The 25,372-nt window shown below is 44.5% G+C and overlaps 1 protein-coding gene across 2 annotated transcripts in view; it reads right to left on the reverse strand.

Moving 5' to 3' along the window:
* tns3.2 (tensin 3, tandem duplicate 2) overlaps window positions 1–25,372 on the reverse strand; it is a 93,676-nt gene that overhangs the window by 40,377 nt on the left and 27,927 nt on the right. For both annotated transcript variants that reach the window (XM_045687764.2, XM_045687763.2), the window contains exons 12-13: window positions 10,817–10,921; window positions 3,869–4,807 (exon numbers count right to left, since the gene is read on the reverse strand). In XM_045687764.2, coding sequence (XP_045543720.1) covers window positions 3,869–4,807; window positions 10,817–10,921 — 1,044 coding nt within the window. The remainder of the gene's footprint in view (window positions 1–3,868; window positions 4,808–10,816; window positions 10,922–25,372) is intronic.

The following is a 25,372-nucleotide window of genomic DNA, read 5'->3' on the forward strand; positions in this document are numbered from 1 at the left end:
CATACAGTACATACATTACAGTACATACAGTACATACAGTACATACAGTACAATAAAGGTGAGGAACAGGGTTGCAACCACCAAAGACCTGCTCTGTCTACTCTACCTGCTCTGTCTACTCTACCTGCTCTGTCTACTCTACCTGCTCTGTCTACTCTACCTGCACTGTCTACTCTACCTGCTCTGTCTACTCTACCTGCTCTGTCAACTCTACCTGCTCTGTCTACTCTACCTGCACTGTCTACTCTACCTACTCTGTCTACTCTACCTGCACTGTCTACTCTACCTGCTCTGTCTACTCTACCTGCACTGTCTACTCTACCTGCACTGTCTACTCTACCTGCTCTGTCTACTCTACCTGCACTGTCTACTCTACCTGCTCTGTCTACTCTACCTGCTCTGTCTACTCTACCTGCTCTGTCTATTCTACCTGCACTCATCTGAACTGTCTAGACTGCCTAATGAATTACTGTTGTTGTCACGTTCTCCGGCATAATTCAAGTGTGTCAATAGCAGGATTCCCTTGGATAACAAGTCAACAGGCTTGGCTCTAGTTTACACCTATTTAAACATACTTTACATTGTTTGCAAGATCAGACATAACTGTAATCTAAGTGTTCATATTCGGAAGTTGCTTTCATTTCAGTGCAACTAATTTGTAAATATTTCAACTGTATTAAATTATTACTTTTTTTTATTCCACCAAAAATGTGCACCCATTTCTTTTTTCTTGTGATGTAAGTGTTGAAATTGTGCTTTAAATCCCAGACGAAGCTTTAGTGTTCTTATAGATTCAACAGAAAGACGATATATTCCATTGAGCCTATTTCAGCCATTACTGGGTTTTTTGGACAGGTCACAACATTTCCGCATTAGTAATGTTAACGGGGAAGAAAACAACAGGCACAAGCAATAAAAGTATAAAAGAGTCAAAGGATTAAAATGAAAGCAATCAATCCTGCAAGATTTAAGTGACAATAGGATTTTGCAGCCCTCAAACACAGGAATTAGATGTCTGAAAAAGACATCCTCAGGTGGGTGGGGCATGCGCGTTGCTACTCAATGGCATCTCTCTTCCTCTGCATCACTTCAAAGCTTGCGGTCATCACGACATGAATCTGGCTGCCATGGCGATATGAATCACCGTGAATTACTAGTGGAACAAGGTAGTGGAACAAACACCTCACTGATCATACTGTATGACTGGAAGTCCAAGTTCATTTTTTCACCTTTACAGTATCAGTTAGTATGTCACAATATCTCCTTGTCCTGAAACATACAATACATATAGTAGAGTACAATACAGTACAGTCCATACAGTACAGTACATAGAGTACATACTGTAGAGTACATATAGTACAGTACATACAGTACAGTACAATACAGTAGTACAGTACAGTACATACAGTAGAGTACAATACAGTACAGTACATACAGTAGAGTATAATACAGTACAGAACATACAGTACAGTACATAGAGTACATACTGTAGAGTACATATAGTACAGTACAATACAGTAGTACAGTACAGTACATACAGTACAATACATACAGTACAGTATAGTATGGTAGGGTACAGTATAGAACAGTACATACAGTACATACAGTAATATACAGTACACTACATACAGTACATACATTACAGTACAGTACAGTAATATACAGTACATACAGTACATACAGTACACTACATACAGTACATAAAGTATAGCACAGCACAGTACATACAGTAAAGTACAGTACATACAGTACATATATTACAGTACATACAGCACATACAGTAAAGTACATACTGTACATACGGTACAGTACACTACATACAGTACAGTACAGTACATACGGTACAGTACACTACATACAGTACAGTACAGTACATATGGTACAGTACACTACATACAGTACAGTACAGTACATACAGCACATAGAGCACAGTACAGTACAGTGCAGTACATACATTACAGTACATACAGTACATATATTACAGTACATACAGTACAGTACAGTACAGTACAGTAAAGTACATACAGTACATACAGTACAGTACAGTACATACCGTACATACATACAGTACAGTACACAGTATAGTACATATAGTACAGAACAGTACATACAGTGCAGTACAGTACAGTACATACAGTAATATACTGTACACACAGTACAGCACATACAGTAGTACAGTACAGTACATACACTACATACAGTACATACATTACAGTACAGTACAGTATAGTACAGTACAGTAATATACAGTACATACAGTACATACAATACATACAGTACATACAGTACATAAAGTATAGCACAGCACAGTACATACAGTAAAGTACAGTACAGTACATACAGTACATATATTACAGTACATACAGCACATACAGTAAAGTACATACTGTACATACGGTACAGTACACTACATACAGTACAGTACGGTACATACAGCACGTAGAGCACAGTACAGTACATACAGTACATAGAGCACAGTACATACAGCACAGTACAGTGCAGTACATACAGTACAGTACATACAGTACATATATTACAGTACATACAGTACAGTACAGTACATACAGTACATATGGTACAGTACACTACATACAGTACAGTACGGTACATACAGCACGTAGAGCACAGTACAGTACATACAGTACATAGAGCACAGTACATACAGCACAGTACAGTGCAGTACATACAGTACAGTACATACAGTACATATATTACAGTACATACAGTACAGTACAGTCCATACAGTAAAGTACATACAGTACAGTACACAGTATAGTACATACAGTACAGAACAGTACATACAGTACAGTACAGTACATACAGTAATATACTGTACATACAGTACAGCACATACAAAACATACATTACAGTACATACAGTACAGTACATACAGTGCATACAGTACAGTACAGTACACTACAGTACAGTACATACAGTCATATATTACAGTACATACAGTACATACAGAACAGTACAGTACAGTACAGTACATACAGTCATATATTAGAGTACATACAGTACATACAGTACAGAACAGTACATACAGTACAGTACATACATTACAGTACATACAGTACAGTACAGTACAGTACATACAGTACATACAGTAATATACTGTACATACAGTACATACAGTACACTACGTACAGTACAGTACAGTACAGTGCAATACATACAGTACATACAGTACATCCACCTGCAACAACTACAGCTAAGTTTGATTGGGTTCTGCTATAGTACATGTACTCCTGGCTGTGAAGACATTTCTTCCAGTCGCTTAAAAAATATGTTAAAGATGTTAGTTTGTCATTTACTGTACTGTACTTATGAGGCCCTGATTTTACACTGCTTATATAGAAGTATCTATTACCGACTTAAGCAAACTTTTACACCCACTCAGCAAACACAGTGGACAAGCCCTGGACCACGCCATACTTCACTTGGTTAGAAGGGTAGTTTCACGGCCAGGCAGCGTTACATGAAGGTGTATAAAGTGTCTGTGTTGAACTCTGCTATGAGAACATGCCCAAACCTAGCTCTTTACCTGCACCACTCTAAACATCTGAAAACTGGAACAACTTTATTTTATTTTGCTTGGCATCTGGCATCATGTCACTGAGTCAGACAGACAGACAGACAGACAGACAGACAGACAGACAGACAGACAGACAGACAGACAGACAGTACAGCTGTAATGTATAAGCCCACTGTTGATCTGTTTCCCTTACATGTCCTTCCATAACCATGTCTCTGTGAGATGGTGCATCCTAAACTGATAATTCTAATGTATCTCAAATACATGTATTAAATTAACAGACACACAGGTATTATTACATCAATGGTACCCGCTCTGCTAATATGGTCTCACCTGATTGGCTGGCGTTGGCATGTGTCGTCGTATGGCTGTTACCATTGGTGTAGAGGGAGGTGGAGAGAGCAAGGGGGAGGGGGGTGTGTCGGGTGGGAACAGGTATGAAGGTGGGATCCAGATCTAGGATCAGCTGGTTGAGCTGCTCGATGGACTCATCAATGTCTGTGGCTAACGAGGCAAGCTCCTCCTGCCCGCAAGGTTCCCCTGAGGGCAACGGTGTATGGGTGGTATGTGAGGCGTGTGTGTGACTGTCCGTCTGTACAGCTGACCCCACCCCCCCCTCCACTCCTCTCTGCACCGACTCTCTGCTGCTGCTCCCCCTATTGGGCGTGTCTGAAAGTGACAAGGTGTTTGGACCAATCAGAGAAAGTGTATCCACAGGGCTGTCCTGCCCCCTGACGACTATCTGCTGCTGCTGCACCCACGATTGGGTGGAGGGGGTGGAGTATCCACTTCCACTCTGGACCAATCCCTGGGCTTCAGGTATGCTCTCAGAGGAGAACGAGCCAATGCTAGCCTCGGGGCTAACCTCATCATCATAAAGGATGTCTGACTCCCTCTCGCTAGGAGAGGCCTTCACAGGCTGCCCTAACCCAGCCTCGTCCCCCTCCATCTCCCTCGCTGCGTTACAGGAGGCTGGGAGGTCAGTCATGTCCTCCAGATGAGGCTGAGCCGGCTCCAGGCCGACCCCAGATAGAAGCCGCCTGAGCTGGATAAGTTCGTCCTGACTGGGCCCTCTCCTGCGGCTCAGTGCAGTAATACCTCCGGTCCTCTGGGAGGCGATAGAGAGGCCTGAGTCTTTGCTGGCTGACAGTTTAAGGTCACTGGGGATAGGGCAGCTGGTTGCCAGGTGAAACGGAGCTCCTTCGTCACTACTTCCCTTCCTTACTCTGGCATATAGGTTGCCATCGACAGGGCCCGGGCTACGAGGCAGAGCTGAGTAAGAGGAGGAGAGGAAGAGTAAGACAGACAACCATAACAAATAGTGGATATTTACACACATAGACATCTACTGAGTCACACATAGTACACGCTTTACAACCTAGAACCCTCACCCTCCTCTCTTAGTCATCCTCTGACACGCACACACACATTCACAGATACATACACACACACACACACACACAGACGTTTGCCTTGTCTCCAGAACAGACACACTCCATCTAGATAACAGCAGTGTCTTTGTGTGAGCTCCACGTTGCGTGTGTCTTTATCTGCGTAGTCGCTTCTGTCTCAGAAAGAACACGCCAAGCCTGACAGAGCAGAGGACCCCTCCCTCCACCTGGGCTCTGATATGACAGATAGCACGGCATTAGCCTGTTAGCTAGCGTGTTCACAGTCAACCATCAGCACCGTTCAATATGCAGGCAACACAAACACACGCTACATCACACTGCCTAGCACCTAGCTCACCCATACCAGAATGGAAGACATGGAATATGAATGAACAAGTAAAGAATCTCAAGCCTATGGGACACAGAAACTTTGGAAAAGCCTATGGGACACAGAAACTTTGGAAATGCCTATGGGACACAGACACTTTGGAAAAGCCTATGGGACACAGAAACTTTTGAAATGCCTATGGGACACAGACACTTTGGAAAAGCCTATGGGACACAGACACTTTGGAAATGCCTATGGGACACAGACACTTTGGAAAAGCCTATGGGACACAGAAACTTTGGAAATGCCTATGGGACACAGACACTTTGGAAATGCCTATGGGACACAGACACTTTGGAAAAGCCTATGGGACACAGACACTTTGGAAATGCCTATGGGACACAGACACTTTGGAAATGCCTATGGGACACAGACACTTTGGAAAAGCCTATGGGACACAGACACTTTGGAAATGCCTATTGGACACAGACACTTTGGAAAAGCCTATGGGACACAGACACTTTGGACTAACGTAACCCTAACATCAGAGTAAAACAGGAAAGACAAGTGGATACTGCTGAGTCTCTACTCAGCTCTATACAACTCCACCAAAAAATTAAACACAAACAATTTCCTCACATACAGTACTTTGCAAAAGTATTCAGACCCCTGGATTTCTTTACAGTTTCTTGTTAGAAAGTGGGATTAAAATAGATTTTTGTCAACAATCTACACAAAATACTCTGCAATGTCAAAGTGGAAGAAAAAACAATTATATTGTTTTATAAAACATTTTTTTATCATAACAAAATTATATTTGCATAAGTATTCACCCCCTTTGCTTAGGCAAGCCTAAATTAGTTCAGGAGTCAAATGTGGCTTAACAAATCAAATAATAAGTTACATGGACTAACTCTGTGTGAAATAATAGGGCTTGACATGATTTTTGAATGACTACCCCTTCCTCTGTCCCCCATATATAAAACATCTGTAAGGTCCCTCAGTCAAGTATTTAATTTCAAGCAAAGATACAACAACAAAGACCAGGGAGCTTTTCGAAAGCCTCATAAAGAAGGGCAGTGATTGGTAGATGGGTAACAATAACAAACCAGACATTGAATATATCTTCAAGCATGGTCAAGTTAATACTTATGCTGTGGATTATGTATTAAACCACCCAGACACATCAACGATACAGACGTCCTTCTGAACTGAGCTGCAGGACAGGAATGAAACTGCTCAGGGATGTTACCATGAGGCCATTGGTGATTTTAAAACAGGATGGATCAACAACATTGTTGAGACTCCACAATAATGACCTAAAGAAGAAGAATACAAACATACAGAATATTCCAAAACATGCATCTTCTATGCAACAAGGCGATAAAGTAATACTGAAAAAAACTAAAATAGCAAAGGAATAGACTTTTGGCATAAATGCAAAGCCTTATGTTTGGAGCAAATCCAACACAACACATCACTCAGTAACTGCCTCCTTATGTTCCAGCATGGTGGTGGCTGCAGCATGGCATGGGTATGCTTGACATCGGCAAAGACGGATGAAAAGAAATTAGATGGAACTAAGTACAGGTAAAATCCTAGAGGAAAACCTGCTTTAGTCTGCTTTACACCAGACACTGGGAGAGGAATTCACCTTTCAGCAGGACAATGACCTAGCCAAATCTACACTGGAGTTGCTTACCAAGAAGACAGTTAAAGTTCCTGACTGGCCAAGTCACCATTTTGACTTAAATCTGCTTGAAAATCTATGGCAAGACTTGAAAATTGCTGTCCAACATTTTGACAGAGCTTGAAGAATTTTGAAAGAAATAATGGACAAATATTGCACAATCCAGGTGTGGAAAGCTTTTAAAGACTTACCCAAGAAGACTCAGCTGTAATCGATGCCAGAGGTGCTTCTAACATGAATTGACTCAGGGAGCTGACACCTATGCAACAACTATATTTTAGGTATTTTATTTAATTTAATTTAAAAAGTGGAATTTTTCAACCACTTTGACATTACAGAGTATTTTTGTGTAGATTGTTGTAAAATAGTACAATTAAATCAATTTTAATCCCATTTTGTAACACAATAAACTATGAAGAATTCCAATGGGCCTGAATACTTTTGCAAGGCACTGTATAGGATGATCTGGGGTAATCTGTTACTGTAAAAAAAAAAAATCCACCCTGAATAAAATCATAAAATAAATTTCTTGTAACAACACATGCATAGTAGCATACAGTGTGGTATGAAATTGCACCAGATGTTGATATTAGATAACACACACACAATTTCCTCCATCTGTGGGAAGCTGTTGAGACATTTCCACCCTGAAGAGCAACAATAACATACTCTTACTGTAACAACACATGTATAGTAACATACACTTCTAGTGTATATTACTATACAATGTACTAGCTAGAACTATCTATAAAATGTACTATCTAGAACTGTATTTGGTTATTTGGCAGTCCCCATAGGAGAACCCTTTGTTGGTTCCAGGTCTAACCTTTTTGGGTTCCACGTAGAACCCTTTTCACTGACGGTCCTACATGGATCTATGGGGACAGCAGGAGAACCCTATTGCATTTGACCAGGGCCCATATAACGCTGGTCAAAAGTAGTGCCTTATATAGTGAAAAGGGTGCCATTTTGGATGAACTTCTTGTCTCATTCATAAAACTGCCTTAGCAGCCAGATTGTTGAACCTAAAGAGCAGTAAAATAAAGACATTATAGATTCATAGCTACCTCTATAACATGCTAACCTGCAACATGTGTGGGTGCTTCTGAACCCGTTATGATGTCTAGATGAATATCATAACAAAGCTACACACACACACACACACACACACACACACACACACACACACACACACACACACACACACACACACACACACACACACACACACACACAATGATAAATATATAGTGAAGTCCCTCAGTCCAGCGAGACTATGATACTCAAATACCAGACATGCATGGTAAAGCCTCACAGCTGGTCTAACAGACACACACACACACACACACACACACACACACACACACACACACACACACACACACACACACACACACACACACACACACACACACACACACACACACACACACACACACACACACACACACACACACACACAGACACACACACGTCCCATCTCACTCATCACTGTATGACATATTGAACAAGCTGCAACACAGACAGAACTATACCCTGTAACTGACACTAAATCCTGACACAACAAAACAACTCACTAACATCACTCACACGACAGACATTCACTAATACAATAAGTACTACAACAACTTAGAGCTACAACATTCTCCCTATACCAACTGTAACACAACTTCACATCAACTTACATTGTCACTAAATCTGGAAAAAATACCTCACTCCAGTCCCTTCAAAATGTGTGGGAGAGTAGGAGAACCCAGATGACAAACACATGGTTGAAGGGGAACAAGAAAGAGAACGGAATAAATAATTGAAAAGGACAGAGAAAGAAGAGAAGACAAAGAGAGGATAAAGTTAGAGAAGAGAGTGTTAACCGTTCAGACCAGGTTTTGTGTAGAGCTCCTCTTCTCTTCTGTCGTCTCTCTTTCTCTAAGGCAGCTAAAGGAAGATTAGCAGAGAGTAACATTCTTTCTCTCTTTCTCTAAAGGTGCTAACTGCCCCCCTGGGTCCCCCTACGCTCTCTCTCTCTCTCTCGCTCACTCTCTCTCTCTCTCCCCTTCTCTCTCACCCCTCTCTCTCCTTCTCTCTCTCTCCTTCTCTCTCTGCCTCTCTCCTTCTTTCTCTCCCCTATCTCTCTCTCCCCTTCTCTCTCTCCCCTATCTCTCTCTCCCCTTCTCTCTCTCCCCTATCTCTTTCTCTCCTTTCTGCGCTCGACAAACCGCCTACTCTTACACTCCAAAAGATTCTGTTTTGCTCTGTGTATCTCTCTCTCTCTCTCGCTCTCCCTCTTTCCCTTCCTCTCCCTCTCTCTCAGTACCTCCAGGGGGACGGTATGGAAACCTGCAACCTGAACCTGACAAAGTAGAAAGGGGGAGAGGAGAGACATAGGAGAGAAAGGTAGAAGACAGAGGTGATATGTAGAGAGTGATGTACAGAGTGATATGTAGCGAGAGTGAGAGAGAGTGAGAGAGAAGGGAGAGGGAGAAGGGACAGGGAGAGAGAGAGAGGGGAGAGGGGGAGAGAGGGAGAGAGAGGGGGAGAGAGAGAGGGAGAGAGAGAGGAGAGAGAAAGAGAGAGAGGAAGAGATGGGGGAGAAAGAGAGAGGGAGAGAGAGAGAGAGAGAGAGAGAGAGAGAGAGAGAGAGAGAGAGAGGGGGACAGAGAGAGAGAGAGAGGGGGAGAGAGAGAGAGAGAGAGAGGGGGCAGAGCGAGAGAGAGATGGGGGAGAGAGAGAGAGAGAGAGAGAGAGAGAGAGAGAGAGAGGGGCAGAGAGAGAGAGAGTTTAACATATAGAGAGAAAGAGAAGGGGGTTAAAACAGAGCCATCTGTGGCTGAAAACAACATTCTTCTGAGTTTCTGTTTTTTCTTTTTCACAGGCTGGCACCCTCATTATGTCTGTGTATGAGTTTGTCTGTTTACCTGTTAATATACAGTGTCTGTGTGCGTGTGTGTGTGTGCGTGCGTGCGTGCGTGCGTGCGTGCGTGTGTGTGTGTGTATGTGTGTGTGTGTGTTTGCGAGTGTGTGTGTGCATATGTTTGCATAACTGTTTGCATGGTGCCTTGCCACATTGCTTTCCCAATGCACGGTCTGTCTAAATGACATGGCTGCCGATATAGACCTGGTTTAAAACAGCTGGGACTCAAACCTCAATCACCGGCTATAGAGATTGTTACAGTTGTCTGGTCCAGAGTAGTGTGTGTGTGTGTGTGTGTGTGTGTGTGTGTGTGTGTGTGTGTGTGTGTGTGTGTGTGTGTGTGCATGTGTTTTCATCAATTCTAAGTGACAAACCTCTTGAAAAAGAAGCAGCTTTAAATACCTAGCTGTGGAATGTCTGCTGTCCAGTGTTCTGAGAACCTTTCTACATCACCCCTCCATTTCCTGGAAACACTGAAGTAGCTCGCATTATCGCATAACAACAGGACACCTGCCATTCCTCGTCCACATTCTCATCACAGTATCATCACATTGGACTTGAATCAGAATTTCACATAGAGTGACCATAAAGTGGTTATAAAAAGGTTAGGGTCAAGGTTTAGGGTTAGAGCCGGAGGATGACCAGGGTCTCCATTAAACACAACGCTTACCTGTGACATCCTGTCTAATAATGAAGTGCTATGCAAGCGGAGACAAGGAGAGAGGGAGCAATTACCTAAAAATAACGCAATGTCCTTAATATGACTGGCGAGAAGCTACGCAAATGCTTTTGCCTTCAGGAGAGATGTTACAATACTTAGTCCTTCTGGAGAGATGTTACAATACCTAGTCCTTCTGGAGAGATGTTACAATACCTAGTCCTTCTGGAGAGATGTTACAATACCTAGTCCTTCTGGAGAGATGTTACAATACCTAGTCCTTCTGGAGAGATGTTACAATACCTAGTCCTTCTGGAGAGATGTACTCATAGGAGTCCCGTCGAACCAGGGGGTCCCAGGTATCGTAGTCCACGATGACAGAGGGTCCGTTTTGCCAGTGACCACTGCCTTCAGATGAAAACAACCATATAGAGAGAAATAAACAGAGAGCGAGAAAGAGAGACTGAGGAAGACAGAGACAATCTCAGTCATGGGTTTGTTGCACAACAGTCCAGCATTGTCAAGGAACACTCATATACTATGTAACAGCATCAGCTGATCCCTGGAGAGGACCATTTTTGTTTATTTACTTTAAAAATATTGTAGAAAATTAGGAAAATATGGAATTCTTTCAAATGTTTTGTGAGTGCACACGTGCATGTGTGTGTGATTGAGTGTGTGAGTGAGCAAAGTGGAGGTGTGTTTACGTGTATGGATGGATGAATCCTGAGCTCTGTGCAGTTCTGCTCTGTCTGTTTCTTTGCCTGTATCTGGGATCTGCATTCCTGGGTGATGTGTGTGTGATAAGAGCCTTTACTGTTTCCTGTTGAATGGAGCAGTGTGTGTTACAGAGCAGTATGTGTTACAGAGCAGTGTGTGTTACAGAGGAGTGTGTGTTACAGAGCAGTGGGTGTTACAGAGCAGTGTGTGTTACAGAGGAGTGTCTGTTACAGAGGAGTGTGTTTGTGTGTGTTACAGAACAGTGTGTGTTACAGAGGAGTGTGTATTAAAGAGGAGTGTGAGTGTGTTACAGAGCAGTGTGTGTTACAGAACAGTGTGTGTTACAGAGCAGTGTGTGTTACAGAGGAGTGTGTGTTACAGAGCAGTGTGTGTTACAGAGCAGTGTGTGTTACAGAGGAGTGTGTGTTACAGAGGAGTGTCTGTTACAGAGGAGTGTGTTTGTGCATGTTACAGAACAGTGTGTGTTACAGAGCTGTGTGTGCTACGGAGGAGAGTGTATTACAGAGGAGTGTGTGTTACAGAGGAGTGTGTTTGTGCGTGTTACAGAACAGTGTGTGTTACAGAACAGTGTGTGTTACAGAGGAGTGTGTATTACAGAGGAGTGTGAGTGTGTTACAGAGCAGTGTGTGTTACAGAGGAGTGTGTGCTACAGAGCAGTGTGTGTTACAGATGAATGTGTGTTACAGAGGAGTGGGTATTACAGAGGAGTGTGTGTTACAGAGGACTGTGTGTTACAGAGCAGTGTGTGTTACAGAGGAGTGTGTGTGTGTAACAGAGCAATGTGTGTTACAGAGCAGTATGTGTTACAGAGCAGTATGTGTTACAGAGGAGTGTGTGTTACAGAGGAGTGTCTGTTACAGAGGAGTGTGTTTGTGTGTGTTACAGAGGAGTGTGTGTAACAGAGCAGTGTGTGTTACAGAGGAGTGTGTGTTACAGAGCAGTGTGTGTTATGGAGGAGTGTGTGTTACAGAGGAGTGTGTGTGTGTTACAGAGCAGTGTGTGTTACAGAGCAGTGTGTGTTACAGAGCAGTATGTGTTACAGAGCAGTATGTGTTACAGAGCAGTGTTTGTTACAGAGCAGTGTCTGTTACAGAGCAGTGTGTGTTACAGAGCAGTATGTGTTACAGAGCTGTGTGTGCTACAGAGGAGTGTGTATTACAGAGGAGTGTGTGTGTGTGTTACAGAAGAGTGTGTGTTACAGAGCAGTGTGTGCTATAGAGGAGTTTGTGTTACAGAGGAGTGTGTGTTACAGTGCAGTGTGTGTTACAGTGCAGTGTGTGTTACAGAGGAGTGTGTATTACAGAGTGTGTGTGTTTTACAGAGGAGTGTGTGTTACAGAGCAGTGTGTGTTACAGAGGAGTGTGCGTTACAGAGCAGTGTGTGTTACGGAGGAGTGTGTGTTACAGAGGAGTGTGTATTACAGAGAAGTGTGTTTGTGTGTGTTACAGAACAGTGTGTGTTACAGAGCTGTGTGTGCAACGGAGGAGAGTGTGTTACAGAGGAGTGTGCGTTACAGAGCAGTGTGTGTTACAGAGGAGTGTGTATTACAGAGGAGTGTGAGTGTTACAGAGCAGTGTGTGTTACAGAAGAGTGTGTGTTACAGAGGAGTGTGTGCTACAGAGCAATGTGTGTTAGAGGAGTGTGTGTTACAGAGGAGTGACTCTTACAGAGGAGTGTGTTTGTGTGTGTTACAGAGGAGTGTGTATTAACGAGGAGTGTGTGTTACAGAGCAGTGCGTGTTATAGAGGAGTGTGTATAACAGAGGAGTGTGTGTGTGTGTTACAGGGCAGTGTGTGTTACAGAGGAGTGTGTGTGTGTTACAGAGCAGTGTGTGTTACAGAGCAGTATGTGTTACAGAGCAGTATGTGTTACAGAGCAGTGTGTGTTACGGAGGAGTGTGTGTTACAGAGCAGTGTGTGTTACAGAGTAGTGTGTGTTACAGAGCAGTGTGTGTTACAGAGCAGTGTGTGTTACAGAGAAATATGTGTTACAGAGCAGTATGTGTTACAGAGCAGTGTGTGTTACAGAGTAGTGTGTGTTACAGAGCAGTGTGTGTTACAGAGGAGTGTGTGTTACAGAGGAGTGTCTGTTACAGAGGAGTGTGTTTGTGTGTGTTACAGAGCAGTGTGTGTTACAGAGGAGTGTGTGTTACAGAGCAGTGTGTGTTACGGAGGAGTGTGTGTTACAGAGGACTGTGTGTGTGTTACAGAGCAGTGTGTGTTACAGAGCAGTATGTGTTACAGAGCAGTGTGTGTTACAGAGCAGTATGTGTTAAGGAACAGTATGTGTTACAGAGCAGTGGTTGTTACAGAGCAGTGTGTGTTACAGAGGAGTGTGTGTTACAGAGCAGTATGTGTTACAGAGCCGTGTGTGCTACAGAGGAGTGTGTGTTACAGAGGAGTGTGTATTACAGAGGAGTGTGTGTGTGTGTTACAGAGGAGTGTGTGTTACAGAGCAGTGTGTGTTACAGAGGAGTGTGCGTTACAGAGCAGTGTGTGTTACAGAGGAGTGTGTGTTACAGAGGAGTGTGTATTACAGAGGAGTGTGTTTGTGTGTGTTACAGAACAGTGTGTGTTACAGGGCTGTGTGTGCAACGGAGGAGAGTGTGTTACAGAGGAGTGTGCGTTACAGAGCAGTGTGTGTTACAGAGGATTGTGTATTACAGAGGAGTGTGAGTGTGTTACAGAGCAGTGTGTGTTACAGAGGAGTGTGTGCTACAGAGCAGTGTGTGTTACAGAGGAGTGTGTGTTACAGAGGAGTGTGTGCTACAGAGCAGTGTGTGTTAGAGGAGTGTGTGTTACAGAGGAGTGACTGTTCCAGAGGAGTGTGTTTGTGTGTGTTACAAAAGGAGTGTGTGTTACAGAGGAGAGCGTGCAACGGAGGAAAGTGTGTTACAGAGGAGTGTGCGTTACAGAGCAGTGTGTGTTACAGAGGATTGTGTATTACAGAGGAGTGTGAGTGTGTTACAGAGCAGTGTGTGTTACAGCGGAGTGTGTGCTACAGAGCAGTGTGTGTTACAGAGGAGTGTGTGTTAAAGAGGAGTGTGTGCTACAGAGCAGTGTGTGTTAGAGGAGTGTGTGTTACAGAGGAGTGACTGTTACAGAGGAGTGTGTTTGTGTGTGTTACAGAGCAGTGTGTGTTACAGAGCTGTGTGTTACAGAGGAGTGTGTATACAGAGGAGTGTGTGTGTGTTACAGAGCAGTGTGTGTTACAGAGCAGTATGTGTTACAGAGCAGTATGTGTTACAGAGCAGTGTTTGTTACCGAGCAGTGTTTGTTACAGAGCACTATGTGTTACAGAGCCGTGTGTGCTACAGAGGAGTTTGTGTTACAGAGGAGTGTGTATTACAGAGGAGTGTGTGTTACAGAGCAGTGTGTGTTACAGAGGAGTGTGTATTACAGAGGACTGTGTGTGTGTTACAGAGGAGTGTGTGTTACAGAGCAGTGTGTGTTACAGAGGAGTGTGTATTACAGAGGAGTGTGTGTGTGTTACAGAGGAGTGTGTGTTACAGAGTAGTGTGTGCTACAGAGGAGTGTGTGTTACAGAGCAGTGTCTGTTACAGAGGAGTGTGTTTGTGTGTGTTACAGAACAGTGTGTGTTACAGAGCTGTGTGTGCAACAGAGGAGAGTGTGTTACAGAGGAGTGTGTGTTACAGAGGAGTGTCTGTTACAGAGGAGTGTGTTTGTGTGTGTTACAGAGGAGTGTGTGTTACCGAGCAGTGTGTGTTACAGAGGAGTGTGTATTACAGAGGAGTGTATTTGTGTGTGTTACAGAGGAGTGTGTATTACAGAGGAGTGTGTGTTACAGAGGAGTGTGTGTTACAGAGCTGTGTGTTACAGAGGAGTGTGTATACAGAGGAGTGTGTGTGTGTTACAGAGCAGTGTGTGTTACAGAGCAGTATGTGTTACAGAGCAGTGTTTGTTACAGAGCAGTGTTTGTTACAGAGCAGTGTTTGTTACAGAGCACTATGTGTTACAGAGCCGTGTGTGCTACAGAGGAGTTTGTGTTACAGAGGAGTGTGTATTACAGAGGAGTGTGTGTTACAGAGCAGTGTGTGTTACAGAGGAGTGTGTATTACAGAGGAGTGTGTGTGTGTTACAGAGGAGTGTGTGCTACAGAGCAGTGTATGCTACAGAGCAGTGTGTGTTACAGAGGAGTGTGTGTTAAAGAGGACTGTGTGCTACAGAGCAATGTGTGTTAGAGGAGTGTGTGTTACAGAGGAGTGACTCTTACAGAGGAGTGTGTTTCTGTGTGTTACAGAGGAGTGTGTATTAAAGAGGAGTGTGTGTTACAGAGCAGTGCGTGTTACAGAGGAGTGTGTATAACAGAGGAGTGTGTGTGTGTGTTACAGGGCAGTGTGTGTTACAGAGGAGTGTGTGTGTGTTACAGAGCAGTGTGTGTTACAGAGCAATATGTGTTACAGAGCAGCATGTGTTACAGAGCAGTGTGTGTTACAGAGTAGTGTGTGTTACAGAGCAGTGTGTGTTACAGAGGAGTGTGTGTTACAGAGGAGTGTCTGTTACAGAGGAGTGTGTTTGTGTGTGTTACAGAGCAGTGTGTGTTACAGAGGAGTGTGTGTTACAGAGCAGTGTGTGTTACGGAGGAGTGTGTGTTACAGAGGAGTGTGTGTGTGTTACAGAGCAGTGTGTGTTACAGAGCAGTATGTGTTACAGAGCAGTGTGTGTTACAGAGCAGTATGTGTTAAGGAACAGTATGTGTTACAGAGCAGTGGTTGTTACAGAGCAGTGTGTGTTACAGAGCAGTGTGTGTTACAGAGCAGTATGTGTTACAGAGCCGTGTGTGCTACAGAGGAGTGTGTGTTACAGAGGAGTGTGTATTACAGAGGAGTGTGTGTGTGTGTTACAGAGGAGTGTGTGTTACAGAGCAGTGTGTGTTACAGAGGAGTGTGCGTTACAGAGCAGTGTGTGTTTCAGAGGAGTGTGTGTTACAGAGGAGTGTGTATTACAGAGGAGTGTGTTTGTGTGTGTTACAGAACAGTGTGTGTTACAGGGCTGTGTGTGCAACGGAGGAGAGTGTGTTACAGAGGAGTGTGCGTTACAGAGCAGTGTGTGTTACAGAGGATTGTGTATTACAGAGGAGTGTGAGTGTGTTACAGAGCAGTGTGTGTTACAGAGGAGTGTGTGCTACAGAGCAGTGTGTGTTACAGAGGAGTGTGTGTTACAGAGGAGCGTGTGCTACAGAGCAGTGTGTGTTAGAGGAGTGTGTGTTACAGAGGAGTGACTGTTCCAGAGGAGTGTGTTTGTGTGTGTTACAAAAGGAGTGTGTGTTACAGAGGAGTGCGTGCAACGGAGGAGAGTGTGTTACAGAGGAGTATGCGTTACAGAGCAGTGTGTGTTACAGAGGATTGTGTATTACAGAGGAGTGTGAGTGTGTTACAGAGCAGTGTGTGTTACAGAGCAGTGTGTGTTACAGAGGAGTGTGTATTACAGAGGAGTGTGTGTGTGTTACAGAGGAGTGTGTGCTACAGAGCAGTGTATGCTACAGAGCAGTGTGTGTTACAGAGGAGTGTGTGTTAAAGAGGACTGTGTGCTACAGAGCAATGTGTGTTAGAGGAGTGTGTGTTACAGAGGAGTGACTCTTACAGAGGAGTGTGTTTCTGTGTGTTACAGAGGAGTGTGTATTAAAGAGGAGTGTGTGTTACAGAGCAGTGCGTGTTACAGAGGAGTGTGTATAACAGAGGAGTGTGTGTGTGTGTTACAGGGCAGTGTGTGTTACAGAGGAGTGTGTGTGTGTTACAGAGCAGTGTGTGTTACAGAGCAATATGTGTTACAGAGCAGCATGTGTTACAGAGCAGTGTGTGTTACAGAGTAGTGTGTGTTACAGAGCAGTGTGTGTTACAGAGGAGTGTGTGTTACAGAGGAGTGTCTGTTACAGAGGAGTGTGTTTGTGTGTGTTACAGAGCAGTGTGTGTTACAGAGGAGTGTGTGTTACAGAGCAGTGTGTGTTACGGAGGAGTGTGTGTTACAGAGGAGTGTGTGTGTGTTACAGAGCAGTGTGTGTTACAGAGCAGTATGTGTTACAGAGCAGTGTGTGTTACAGAGCAGTATGTGTTAAGGAACAGTATGTGTTACAGAGCAGTGGTTGTTACAGAGCAGTGTGTGTTACAGAGCAGTGTGTGTTACAGAGCAGTATGTGTTACAGAGCCGTGTGTGCTACAGAGGAGTGTGTGTTACAGAGGAGTGTGTATTACAGAGGAGTGTGTGTGTGTGTTACAGAGGAGTGTGTGTTACAGAGCAGTGTGTGTTACAGAGGAGTGTGCGTTACAGAGCAGTGTGTGTTTCAGAGGAGTGTGTGTTACAGAGGAGTGTGTATTACAGAGGAGTGTGTTTGTGTGTGTTACAGAACAGTGTGTGTTACAGGGCTGTGTGTGCAACGGAGGAGAGTGTGTTACAGAGGAGTGTGCGTTACAGAGCAGTGTGTGTTACAGAGGATTGTGTATTACAGAGGAGTGTGAGTGTGTTACAGAGCAGTGTGTGTTACAGAGGAGTGTGTGCTACAGAGCAGTGTGTGTTACAGAGGAGTGTGTGTTACAGAGGAGCGTGTGCTACAGAGCAGTGTGTGTTAGAGGAGTGTGTGTTACAGAGGAGTGACTGTTCCAGAGGAGTGTGTTTGTGTGTGTTACAAAAGGAGTGTGTGTTACAGAGGAGTGCGTGCAACGGAGGAGAGTGTGTTACAGAGGAGTATGCGTTACAGAGCAGTGTGTGTTACAGAGGATTGTGTATTACAGAGGAGTGTGAGTGTGTTACAGAGCAGTGTGTGTTACAGAGCAGTGTGTGTTACAGAGGAGTGTGTATTACAGAGGAGTGTGTGTGTGTTACAGAGGAGTGTGTGCTACAGAGCAGTGTATGCTACAGAGCAGTGTGTGTTACAGAGGAGTGTGTGTTAAAGAGGACTGTGTGCTACAGAGCAATGTGTGTTAGAGGAGTGTGTGTTACAGAGGAGTGACTCTTACAGAGGAGTGTGTTTCTGTGTGTTACAGAGGAGTGTGTATTAAAGAGGAGTGTGTGTTACAGAGCAGTGCGTGTTACAGAGGAGTGTGTATAACAGAGGAGTGTGTGTGTGTGTTACAGGGCAGTGTGTGTTACAGAGGAGTGTGTGTGTGTTACAGAGCAGTGTGTGTTACAGAGCAATATGTGTTACAGAGCAGCATGTGTTACAGAGCAGTGTGTGTTACAGAGTAGTGTGTGTTACAGAGCAGTGTGTGTTACAGAGGAGTGTGTGTTACAGAGGAGTGTCTGTTACAGAGGAGTGTGTTTGTGTGTGTTACAGAGCAGTGTGTGTTACAGAGGAGTGTGTGTTACAGAGCAGTGTGTGTTACGGAGGAGTGTGTGTTACAGAGGAGTGTGTGTGTGTTACAGAGCAGTGTGTGTTACAGAGCAGTATGTGTTACAGAGCAGTGTGTGTTACAGAGCAGTATGTGTTAAGGAACAGTATGTGTTACAGAGCAGTGGTTGTTACAGAGCAGTGTGTGTTACAGAGCAGTGTGTGTTACAGAGCAGTATGTGTTACAGAGCCGTGTGTGCTACAGAGGAGTGTGTGTTACAGAGGAGTGTGTATTACAGAGGAGTGTGTGTGTGTGTTACAGAGGAGTGTGTGTTACAGAGCAGTGTGTGTTACAGAGGAGTGTGCGTTACAGAGCAGTGTGTGTTTCAGAGGAGTGTGTGTTACAGAGGAGTGTGTATTACAGAGGAGTGTGTTTGTGTGTGTTACAGAACAGTGTGTGTTACAGGGCTGTGTGTGCAACGGAGGAGAGTGTGTTACAGAGGAGTGTGCGTTACAGAGCAGTGTGTGTTACAGAGGATTGTGTATTACAGAGGAGTGTGAGTGTGTTACAGAGCAGTGTGTGTTACAGAGGAGTGTGTGCTACAGAGCAGTGTGTGTTACAGAGGAGTGTGTGTTACAGAGGAGTGTGTGCTACAGAGCAGTGTGTGTTAGAGGAGTGTGTGTTACAGAGGAGTGACTGTTCCAGAGGAGTGTGTTTGTGTGTGTTACAAAAGGAGTGTGTGTTACAGAGGAGTGCGTGCAACGGAGGAGAGTGTGTTACAGAGGATTGTGTATTACAGAGGAGTGTGAGTGTGTTACAGAGCAGTGTGTGTTACAGAGCAGTGTGTGTTACAGAGGAGTGTGCGTTACAGAGCAGTGTGTGTTTCAGAGGAGTGTGTGTTACAGAGGAGTGTGTATTACAGAGGAGTGTGTTTGTGTGTGTTACAGAACAGTGTGTGTTACAGGGCTGTGTGTGCAACGGAGGAGAGTGTGTTACAGAGGATTGTGTATTACAGAGGAGTGTGAGTGTGTTACAGAGCAGTGTGTGTTACAGAGCAATGTGTGTTACAGAGGAGTGTGCGTTACAGAGCAGTGTGTGTTTCAGAGGAGTGTGTGTTACAGAGCAGTATGTGTATTACAGAGTAGTGTGTTTGTGTGTGTTACAGAACAGTGTGTGTTACAGGGCTGTGTGTGCAACGGAGAAGAGTGTGTTACAGAGGAGTGTGTGTTACAGAGCAGTGTGTATTACAGAGGAGTGTGTGTGTGTTACAGAGGAGTGTGTGTTACAGAGCAGTGTGTGTTACAGAGGAGTGTGTATTACAGAGGAGTGTGTGTGTGTTACAGAGGAGTGTGTGTTACAGAGTAGTGTGTGCTACAGAGGAGTGTGTGTTACAGAGCAGTGTCTGTTACAGAGGAGTGTGTTTGTGTGTGTTACAGAACAGTGTGTGTTACAGAGCTGTGTGTGCAACAGAGGAGAGTGTGTTACAGAGGAGTGTGTGTTACAGAGGAGTGTCTGTTACAGAGGAGTGTGTTTGTGTGTGTTACAGAGGAGTGTGTGTTACCGAGCAGTGTGTGTTACAGATGAGTGTGTATTACAGAGGAGTGTGTTTGTGTGTGTTACAGAGGAGTGTGTATTACAGAGGAGTGTGTGTTACAGAGGAGTGTGTGTTACAGAGCTGTGTGTTACAGAGGAGTGTGTATACAGAGGAGTGTGTGTGTGTTACAGAGCAGTGTGTGTTACAGAGCAGTATGTGTTACAGAGCAGTGTTTGTTACAGAGCAGTGTTTGTTACAGAGCAGTGTTTGTTACAGAGCACTATGTGTTACAGAGCCGTGTGTGCTACAGAGGAGTTTGTGTTACAGAGGAGTGTGTATTACAGAGGAGTGTGTGTTACAGAGCAGTGTGTGTTACAGAGGAGTGTGTATTACAGAGGAGTGTGTGTGTGTTACAGAGGAGTGTGTGTTACAGAGCAGTGTGTGTTACAGAGGAGTGTGTATTACAGAGGAGTGTGTGTGTGTTACAGAGGAGTGTGTGTTACAGAGTAGTGTGTGTTACAGAGGAGTGTGTGTTACAGAGAAGTGTCTGTTACAGAGGAGTGTGTTTGTGTGTGTTACAGAACAGTGTGTGTTACAGAGCTGTGTGTGCAACAGAGGAGAGTGTGTTACAGAGGAGTGTGTATTACAGAGGAGTGTGTGTTACAGAGCAGTGTGTGTTACAGAGGAGTGTGTATTACAGAGGAGTGTGTGTGTGTTACAGAGGAGTGTGTGTTACAGAGCAGTGTGTGTTACAGAGGAGTGTGTATTACAGAGGAGTGTGTGTGTGTTACAGAGGAGTGTGTGTTACAGAGTAGTGTGTGTGTGTTACAGAGGAGTGTGTGTTACAGAGCAGTGTGTGTTACAGAGGAGTGTGTATTACAGAGGAGTGTGTGTGTGTTACAGAGGAGTGTGTGTTACAGAGTAGTGTGTGCTACAGAGGAGTGTGTGTTACAGAGCAGTGTGTGTTACAGAGCAGTGTGTGTTACAGAGGAGTGTGCGTTACAGAGCAGTGTGTGTTTCAGAGGAGTGTGTGTTACAGAGCAGTATGTGTATTACAGAGTAGTGTGTTTGTGTGTGTTACAGAACAGTGTGTGTTACAGGGCTGTGTGTGCAACGGAGAAGAGTGTGTTACAGAGGAGTGTGCGTTACAGAGCAGTGTGTATTACAGAGGAGTGTGTGTGTGTTACAGAGGAGTGTGTGTTACAGAGCAGTGTGTGTTACAGAGGAGTGTGTATTACAGAGGAGTGTGTGTGTGTTACAGAGGAGTGTGTGTTACAGAGTAGTGTGTGCTACAGAGGAGTGTGTGTTACAGAGCAGTGTCTGTTACAGAGGAGTGTGTTTGTGTGTGTTACAGAACAGTGTGTGTTACAGAGCTGTGTGTGCAACAGAGGAGAGTGTGTTACAGAGGAGTGTGTGTTACAGAGGAGTGTCTGTTACAGAGGAGTGTGTTTGTGTGTGTTACAGAGGAGTGTGTGTTACCGAGCAGTGTGTGTTACAGAGGAGTGTGTATTACAGAGGAGTGTGTTTGTGTGTGTTACAGAGGAGTGTGTATTACAGAGGAGTGTGTGTTACAGAGGAGTGTGTGTTACAGAGCTGTGTGTTACAGAGGAGTGTGTATACAGAGGAGTGTGTGTGTGTTACAGAGCAGTGTGTGTTACAGAGCAGTATGTGTTACAGAGCAGTGTTTGTTACAGAGCAGTGTTTGTTACAGAGCAGTGTTTGTTACAGAGCACTATGTGTTACAGAGCCGTGTGTGCTACAGAGGAGTTTGTGTTACAGAGGAGTGTGTATTACAGAGGAGTGTGTGTTACAGAGCAGTGTGTGTTACAGAGGAGTGTGTATTACAGAGGAGTGTGTGTGTGTTACAGAGGAGTGTGTGTTACAGAGCAGTGTGTGTTACAGAGGAGTGTGTATTACAGAGGAGTGTGTGTGTGTTACAGAGGAGTGTGTGTTACAGAGTAGTGTGTGTTACAGAGGAGTGTGTGTTACAGAGAAGTGTCTGTTACAGAGGAGTGTGTTTGTGTGTGTTACAGAACAGTGTGTGTTACAGAGCTGTGTGTGCAACAGAGGAGAGTGTGTTACAGAGGAGTGTGTATTACAGAGGAGTGTGTGTTACAGAGCAGTGTGTGTTACAGAGGAGTGTGTATTACAGAGGAGTGTGTGTGTGTTACAGAGGAGTGTGTGTTACAGAGCAGTGTGTGTTACAGAGGAGTGTGTATTACAGAGGAGTGTGTGTGTGTTACAGAGGAGTGTGTGTTACAGAGTAGTGTGTGCTACAGAGGAGTGTGTGTTACAGAGCAGTGTCTGTTACAGAGGAGTGTGTTTGTGTGTGTTACAGAACAGTGTGTGTTACAGAGCTGTGTGTGCAACAGAGGAGAGTGTGTTACAGAGGAGTGTGTGTTACAGAGGAGTGTCTGTTACAGAGGAGTGTGTTTGTGTGTGTTACAGAGGAGTGTGTGTTACCGAGCAGTGTGTGTTACAGAGGAGTGTGTATTACAGAGGAGTGTGTTTGTGTGTGTTACAGAGGAGTGTGTATTACAGAGGAGTGTGTGTTACAGAGGAGTGTGTGTTACAGAGCTGTGTGTTACAGAGGAGTGTGTATACAGAGGAGTGTGTGTGTGTTACAGAGCAGTGTGTGTTACAGAGCAGTATGTGTTACAGAGCAGTATGTGTTACAGAGCAGTGTTTGTTACAGAGCAGTGTTTGTTACAGAGCACTATGTGTTACAGAGCCGTGTGTGCTACAGAGGAGTTTGTGTTACAGAGGAGTGTGTATTACAGAGGAGTGTGTGTTACAGAGCAGTGTGTGTTACAGAGGAGTGTGTATTACAGAGGAGTGTGTGTGTGTTACAGAGGAGTGTGTGTTACAGAGCAGTGTGTGTTACAGAGGAGTGTGTATTACAGAGGAGTGTGTGTGTGTTACAGAGGAGTGTGTGTTACAGAGTAGTGTGTGTTACAGAGGAGTGTGTGTTACAGAGAAGTGTCTGTTACAGAGGAGTGTGTTTGTGTGTGTTACAGAACAGTGTGTGTTACAGAGCTGTGTGTGCAACAGAGGAGAGTGTGTTACAGAGGAGTGTGTGTTACAGAGGAGTGTCTGTTACAGAGGAGTGTGTTTGTGTGTGTTACAGAGGAGTGTGTGTTACCGAGCAGTGTGTGTTAAAGAGGAGTGTGTATTACAGAGGAGTGTGTGTCTGTTACAGAGAAGTGTGTGTTACAGAGCAATATGTGTTACAGAGCAGTATGTGTTACAGAGACGTATGTGTTACAGAGGAGTGTGTGTTACAGAGCAGTGTGTTACAGAGGAGTGTGTGTTACAGAGGAGTGTCTGTTACAGAGGAGTGTGTATATGTGTGCTACAGAGGAGTGTGTATAACAGACTAGTGTGTGTTACAGAGCAGTGTATGTTACAGAGGAGTGTGTTTTACAGAGGAGTGTGTGTGTGTTACAGACCAGTGTGTGTTACAGAGCAGTATGTGTTACAGAGCCGTGTGTGCTACAGAGGAGTGTGTGTTAAAGAGGAGTGAGTATTACAGAGGAGTGTGTGTTACAGAGCAGTGTGTGCTACAGAGGAGTGTGTGTTACAGAGGAGTGTGTGTTACAGAGCAGTGTGTGTTACAGAGGAGTGTGTATTACAGAGGAGAGTGTGTGTTACACAGGAGTGTGTGTTACAGAGCAGTGTGTGTTACAGAGTAGTGTGTGTTACAGAGCAGTGTGTGTTACAGGGCAGTGTGTGTTACAGAGCAGTTTGTGTTACAGGGCAGTGTGTGTTACAGAGGAGTGTGTGTTACAGAGGAGTGTGTGTTACAGAGCAGTGTGTGTTACAGAGGAGTGTGTATTACAGAGGAGTTTGTATTACAGAGGAGTGTGTGTTACAGAGCAGTGGGTTTTACAGAGGAGTGTGTGTGTGTGTGTGTGTGTGTGTGTGTGTGTGTGTGTGTGTGTGTGTGTGTGTGTGTGTGTGTGTGTGTGTGTGTGTGTGTGTGTGTGTGTGTGTGTGTGTGCATTAAAGAGCAGTGTGTATTACAGAGGAGTGTGTTTTACAGAGGAGTGTGTGTGTGTGTGTTATAGAGGTGTGTGTGTGTGTGTGTGTGTGTGTGTGTGTGTGTGTGTGTGTGTGTGTGTGTGTGTGTGTGTGTGTGTGTGTGTTACAGACCAGTGTGTGTTACAGAGCAGTATGTGTTACAGAGCCGTGTGTGCTACAGAGGAGTGTGTGTTAAAGAGGAGTGAGTATTACAGAGGAGTGTGTGTTACAGAGCAGTGTGTGCTACAGAGGAGTGTGTGTTACAGAGGAGTGTGTGTTACAGAGCAGTGTGTGTTACAGAGGAGTGTGTATTACAGAGGAGAGTGTGTGTTACACAGGAGTGTGTGTTACAGAGCAGTGTGTGTTACAGAGTAGTGTGTGTTACAGAGCAGTGTGTGTTACAGGGCAGTGTGTGTTACAGAGCAGTTTGTGTTACAGGGCAGTGTGTGTTACAGAGGAGTGTGTGTTACAGAGGAGTGTGTTACAGAGCAGTGTGTGTTACAGAGCAGTGTGTGTTACAGAAGAGTGTGTGTTACAGAGGAGTGTGTGTTACAGAGGAGTGTGTGTTACAGAGCAGTGTGTGTTACAGAGGAGTGTGTATTACAGAGGAGTTTGTATTACAGAGGAGTGTGTGTTACAGAGCAGTGGGTTTTACAGAGGAGTGTGTGTGTGTGTGTGTGTGTGTGTGTGTGTGTGTGTGTGTGTGTGTGTGTGTGTGTGTGTTGTGTGTGTGTGTGTGTGTGTGTGTGTGTGTGTGTGTGTGTGTGTGTGTGTGTGTGTGTGTGTGTGTGTGTGTGTGTGTGTGTGTGTGTGTGTGTGTGTGTGTGTGTGCGTTAAAGAGCAGTGTGTATTACAGAGGAGTGTGTTTTACAGAGGAGTGTGTGTGTGTGTGTGTGTTATAGAGGTGTGTGTGTGTGTGTGTGTGTGTGTGTGTGTGTGTGTGTGTGTGTGTGTGTGTGTGTGTGTGTGTGTGTGTGTGTGTGTGTGTTACAGAGCAGTGTGTATTACAGAGCAGTGTGTGTTACAGAGCAGTGTGTGTCACAGAGGAGTGTGTGTGTGTTACAGAGCAGTGTGTTTGTGTGTTACAGAGCAGTGTGTGTTACAGAGGTGTGTGTGGATGTGTTACAGAGGTGTGTGTGGATGTGTTACAGAGCAGTGTGTGTTACAGAAGTGTGTGTGGATGTGTTACAGAGGTGTGTGTGTGGATGTGTTACAGAGGTGTGTGTGGATGTGTTACAGAGGTGTGTGTGGATGTGTTACAGAGCAGTGTGTGTTACAG

Source organism: Salmo salar, chromosome 10 (genome assembly GCF_965601325.2).
Source record: "Salmo salar chromosome 10, fSalSal1, whole genome shotgun sequence".
NCBI classification, from domain to species: Eukaryota; Metazoa; Chordata; class Actinopteri; order Salmoniformes; family Salmonidae; genus Salmo; species Salmo salar.